At 51.3% G+C, this 5,707-nt stretch overlaps 1 protein-coding gene across 1 annotated transcript; it reads left to right on the top strand.

The window, feature by feature from the left end:
* Window positions 1-1,052: 1,052 nt before the first annotated feature.
* On the top strand, window positions 1,053-2,191 carry LOC128950225 (ETS translocation variant 3-like; the record flags this gene model as incomplete). The annotated part of the gene is given in 5 exon segments (XM_054295108.1): window positions 1,053-1,072; window positions 1,074-1,100; window positions 1,102-1,302; window positions 1,304-2,098; window positions 2,100-2,191. Coding segments are annotated over 5 exon segments (1,100 nt in total), but the record flags the coding sequence as incomplete, so codon positions are not given.
* Window positions 2,192-5,707: the final 3,516 nt, after the last annotated feature.

Here is a 5,707-nt window from a genome sequence, read left to right on the forward strand (position 1 = left end):
CCCTGGGGCGCTTGGAAAAAAAAGAATTTGGGAGAATTTGGAACGCTCTGGGTTAATCCCGGCCTTTTCATTCCCAGCGGGGCGGGGACTGGGAGGGCAAAGCTGGAATTTGGGGGTTTTCTCCAGGATCGTCCCCCTCCCTCACGGAGATTTGTGGTGGGAAAAGGAGGTGGGAATTTGAGGGGTTTGGGTGGGAATTCGTGGGATTTGGGTGGAATTTGAGGGGGTTTCTGTGGGAATTTGAGGGATTTTTGTGGATCTTTGAGATGCTTCCATGGGTTGATGAGATCATCCCTCAGAGGAGAGGTTTTTATGGATATCGGGGATATTTTCGTTGATATTGGACATATTTCCATGGGTATTCGAAACATTTGCATGGATTGATGGAATTCCCCCTCAGAGAAGAGGTTTCCATGGACATTGAAGATATTTCCATGGATTTTTGAGATATTTTTATGGATACTGGAAGACATTTCCATGGATTGTTGAGATCCCCTCTCAGATGAGACATTTCCATGGATATTTCAGACATTTCCATGGACTGACGAGATCTCTTCTCAGATGAGATATTTCCATGGATATTTGAGATATTTCCATGGATATTTCAGGCATTTCAGACATTTCCATGCATGGATGAGATCCCTGCTCAGATGAGATATTTCCACAGATATTTGAGTTTTTTCCATGGGTATCTCAGACACTTCCATGGATATCTCAGACACTTCCATGGATATCTCAGACATTTCCATGGATTGATGAGATCCCCCCTCAGAGAAGAGATTTCCATGGGTATTTCAGACATTTCCACGGATTGATGAGATCCCCTCTCAGATGAGATGTTTCCATGGATATTTAAGATATTTCCATGGGTATTTCAGACATTTCCGTGGATATTTCAGACATTTCCACGGACTGATGCCACCCTCCCTCAGGCGGACATTTCCAATACTCCCACACGTTCCCAACCCATCCCCGCAGACTCCAGCCCCCTCATCCCCCACCCCCTCACTCCCCTAACTCACATTTTTCCCCTTTTCCCCCCCATTTTGCAGGCGTGGTTCCGCAGAGCGCCCCCGCCCGTGCCCACGGCCTCCTCCCGGTTTCCATTTCCCCCCTCTGGAGCCGCACTCTCCCACCGAGGAGGGCCCGGGCCGCTTCGCCGCGGCCTCGCTGCTGCCGCCGCACGCCGAGGCGGCGCTGCCGGACCCCGAGCGCAAGGCGGAGCCGGCCGAGCTGGAGGAGAGCGCCCCGGACTGGCGCCGGGAGCTGCTGGCGCCGCCGCACGCCGCCGCGGCCGCGGCCGGGGCCCAAGCGCAAGCCCGAGGTGGTGCTGCCGCTGTTCTCGCGGCCCGGCGTGTTCCCCGAGCACCCGCACAGCCCCTTCGCCGTGTCGCCGCTGCCGGGCCGCCCCGGCGTGCTCAACGTGCCCATCTCGCCGGCGCTGTCGCTGACGCCCACGCTCTTCTCGTACAGCCCTTCGCCGGGGCTCAGCCCGTTCGCCGCCGCCGGCAGCAGCTGCTTCTCCTTCAACCCCGAGGAGATGAAGCACTACCTGCACTCGCAGGCCTGCTCCGTGTTCAACTACCACCTGAGCCCGCGGACTTTCCCCCGCTACCCGCTGGTGGTGCCGCCGCTGCAGTGCCCGGTGCCGCTGGAGGAGCAGCCGCAGTTCCCCATCAAGCTGCAGCCGCCGCCCGCCGGCCGCAAGAACCGCGAGCGGCTGGAGAGCCCTGAGGGCGGCACCAACGGCGGCAGCAGCGGCGGCAGTGCCGAGCCGCCCCGCGTCAAGGTGGAGCCCGACAGGGAGGAGGAGCGGGAGGAGGAGAAGCCGGAGAAGCGGGAGGAAGAGCAGCAGCAGCAGGAGGAGGAGGAGGAGGAGAAGGCCGCGGTGTTCGCCCGCCCGGCCGCTCCGGCGTGGGTGCCCGTCCCGCCTCAGCCCGGCTCATCCGGAGAGGAGAACGCGGAGAAACAAGGCCGGGATTGCCCCGGGGACGCCGCGGCCGGGCAGGAGAGGCGGGAGGACGCCCTGATGCCCCCCAAGCTGCGGCTGAAGCGGCGCTGGAACGGAGATTCCCGGCAGGAAATGCCCGAGGGAGCCGCGGCCCAACGGGGTCTGGCACCTGCCCAAAGCCGTGGCCGCCGCCTCCGACACCTAATCCCCGGCTGGAACGACAAAAAAAACCAACAACAACAACAACAAAACCTTGGCAAACAAACGCCCGGAGGAGAAATCCGTGTATTTATGTAGCAAGGTTGCAGAGCAGTTCGGGATAAGGGCGGGGAGGGGGGCGCGGAGGCGGGGCAGGGCCGGGGTCTCGGGGGGTTTTCGGGGGTGGGAGCAGGGAGGGGGGGCGGGCAGCTTCGGCCTTTGTGTTGTTTCTGTTGTTGACTTGCAGGTGAAGACGCAGCAGCCGAATTGCCGCGATTCCCGCTCGCTTTTCCCGGGAAAAGCCGGCTCGGGCTCCAGGACTGGCACGGAGGGGTTCCAGGCTCGCGGCTTTTTGGGAATCTCCACATCCAGGGGGCGTTGGCTTTTGGATTTTTTGGGAATTTTTTTTTTTTTTTTAACGGATGCGAGGTTTCCCCCGGCCATCCAGGAGCTGGTTTGGTTCATTTTTTTGGGGTTTTTTTTTTTTTTTCGTGTTTTTTGGGAAAAGGAGGAGCTTGGGAATTTTGCATCGGGAATTTTGCACTGTCCACGGAGCGGGGTTTGGGGCGGGGGGAAGAGGAATCAGGAAAACTCGGAAAATCGGGATGGAGGCCGCGTCGTTCCCGGCGGATTTCCGGGGAAAATTCCCCTTTTCCCGCCTTTCTCTCTCTCTCTCTCTCTCTCGCAGAAGCCATGAGCAAAACTCTCCAAACTTTTCAGGGAACGGGAATAACACAGAATTAACCGGATGCCTTTAATCCTAACGCATTAAAAATGTTGGGGTTTGGTTTTTTTTTTCCCCTCCCTTTGGTTTTCGTGTGCCCGGAGCGGGAGGTTTTTGTTGTTTTCCCCGCTGCGGGATCCGTGTGGGTGGAATTTTTTGGGAATGCTTGGAAGGAGCGCTGGAATGATTGTGGTGAGTCCCGGGAACGCCGGAATTCCGGCGCCGTCCCCCAGGTTTTTTTGGACCCTTTTCTCCCCGTTTGACTCATGCCTTAAAGAAGAAAAAAAAAACCACACAAAAAAAAGAAAACGGAGCAAAACCGCGTTTGGACTTTTTGTGGGAATTTCTGGATGCGGGAGCGCTCGGGTTTGGCGGACGCTGCCGGGTTTTGGGGTGAAATCCCTAAAATCCCGAATCTCGCCGTTCTGCCTCCGGGTTGTGAGCCCGGAGTTCCCAAGGATTCGCTCTGGGAATTCCCTGCCGGAGGGAGCAGAATTCCCAAAATCCCGACCCGGCCGGGTGCGGGAGCCTCGGAATGTGGAGCTCAAAGGGTTTTTGGGGTGGAAAACCCCCGGATTATCCCAAAAAAACCCCAAAATAACACAAAGAAACGACCCCGGAGAGGGCGCGAGGAGGAACTCAGGAATCACACAGGAGGCCTTTCCCGGAATCCCCGCCCCGATCCCAAATCCAAGTGCCGGAACCGTCGGGAAAAAGCAGAAACACAAAAACGGGGGGAAAACGCCGGAATTTTCGTGTTTTCGTTTCCCCCCGCCCTCTTCCGATCCTTCGGGTTCGAGGCGAAATCCCAGGGAGGAGAAGGAGGAAAGTTGGAATTGTTGTGGCTTTAAAGACAAAAAAAAAAAGGATTTTTTGGGATTGGGGGTTTTTTTGGGAAGGGTGGGAACGTTGGGGTTTTTTTTGTTTTTCCACAGCCATTGCACTGCAAAAAAAAAAATAGAAACAAAAATAAGGAAAAAAAAAAAAGAAAATAAAATAAAAATAACTTGGGAGAGTTCAGGGAATTCCGGACTCAGGACGGCGGATCCGGCGCCTCTCGGGGATTCCAGAATTCCCAACGGAGCCCGGGAGCAGGAAGAAAAATAAAAATAAAAGCAGGAAGAGGAAGGAAAAACAAAACAAAACAAAACAAAAAAGCAGGAAGAGGAGAAGGAAAACGTGTTTAAAAAAAAAAAAGATTTAAAGGAAAAAATAAAAATCAACCAGATCCAAATTTTATGGAGAAAAAAAAAATCAGAAGTTTCGAGGAAAAATTGCTCAAATTCCATCGTGCCAAACCATTTAATAGAAAACAAACCCTCGGGAAGTTGGGAATGGTTGGAATTCTCTCCTGGATGAATTTGCCCCGGAGCATGATCCCGTTTTTGTTTTTGTTGGTAATTTCGCTTCTTTTTCGTAGCAAATCCGTAGGAAAAATGTAAAAAAAAGGACAAAAAACAAAAAAAAAATAAGAGACTTTTCGATGGGACAGCCCCAAAAAGGGGGAATTTCTGTGGGGAGGAATTTCCCAAAAAGGAGGAACAGGAGGAAAAATCCAACAGCATTAATGGGGTTGTCCCGGATTTTTTTATTTATTCCATAATTATGTTGAGGTTTTGTATTATTTTAAGCTGTTTTTTTCCGTTGGTTTCTTTCCTTTTTTTCGCGTCTCCGCGTCCTGGTGGGATTGAAAAAAAAACCAGGAATTTTCTCTCGGTTGAAATCATCAAAAACCCGGAAAAACTTTGGATTTTCCGGGGAAAAACTTTGATTTTTTTTTTTTGGTTTTTTTTAGCGCTTTTTAAACCGGTATTTACGCTTTTCTTTGGGTTCCAAAAACCCCTTTTTCGAGGGATTTCGAGGGATTTGAGCTCTCCCCGGTGGGAATCCGGCAGGAATCCATCGGGAAAATTGATGGAATTTGGGATGGGGAGCGTGGCTTTGTACATAGGGTGTAAAGTAGAGGGGCAAAAAAACAAAAAAAAAAAAAAGACAAAAAATCCGAAATTTGTGCCTTTAAAAAAAATTCCGATTTCTATAAAAATCAGATTTAAAAAAAAGGGTTGCATATATATATTATATATATATATGATGGAGTGCTAGAGAAATTTATGGATAATATACATATTTTTTTCCAGGGGTATCCCATAGCTCCGTATTTTGTTATGGAAGTTGAAAAAAAAAAAAACGGAAAAAAGGAAAAAAAAAAAAAACCTGAAAAATAAAAGTATTTTACCTCGAATTCAAAACGTTAAATAAAAACCTTTTAACAGAGAGGGCTCGCTGGGTTCTTTGGGGCTTTTGGGGCTTTTCTGAGGGTTTTTGGAGTTTGGGGCTTTTGGGGCTTTTCTGAGGCTTTTTGGAGTTTGGTTGGGGCTTTTGGGGCTTTCCTGAGGGTTTTTGGATTTTGAGGTTTTCCTGAGGGTTTTTGGATTTTGGGGTTTTCCTGAGGGTTTTTGGAGTTTGGGGCTTTTGGGGTTTTCCTGAGGGTTTTTGGATTTTGGGGTTTTTCTGAGGGTTTTTGGAGTTTGGGGCTTTTGGGGCTTTCCTGAGGGTTTTTGGATTTTGGGGTTTTCCTGAGGGTTTTTGGATTTTGGGGTTTTCCTGAGGGTTTTTGCAGTTTGGGAGCCGAAACTTTGGGGAGCTCAGGGGTTCCCTGGATCACAAAAATCCCGATTGGGGGTTCTGGCTGTGGGGTTTGGGGGTTTTTGGGTGTCCCCAAATCCTCACTGTCCCCAAAATCCTTGCTGTCCCCAGATCCTCACTGTCCCCATGGGTGTCCCCAAACCCTCACTGTCCCCAGATCCTCACTGTCCCCTGTGTCCCCAAACCCT

Source organism: Melozone crissalis, unplaced genomic scaffold (genome assembly GCF_028551555.1).
Source record: "Melozone crissalis strain CALT ecotype California unplaced genomic scaffold, PUWL_Pcris_2 ptg000514l_1, whole genome shotgun sequence".
In the NCBI taxonomy this organism is placed as follows: Eukaryota; Metazoa; Chordata; class Aves; order Passeriformes; family Passerellidae; genus Melozone; species Melozone crissalis.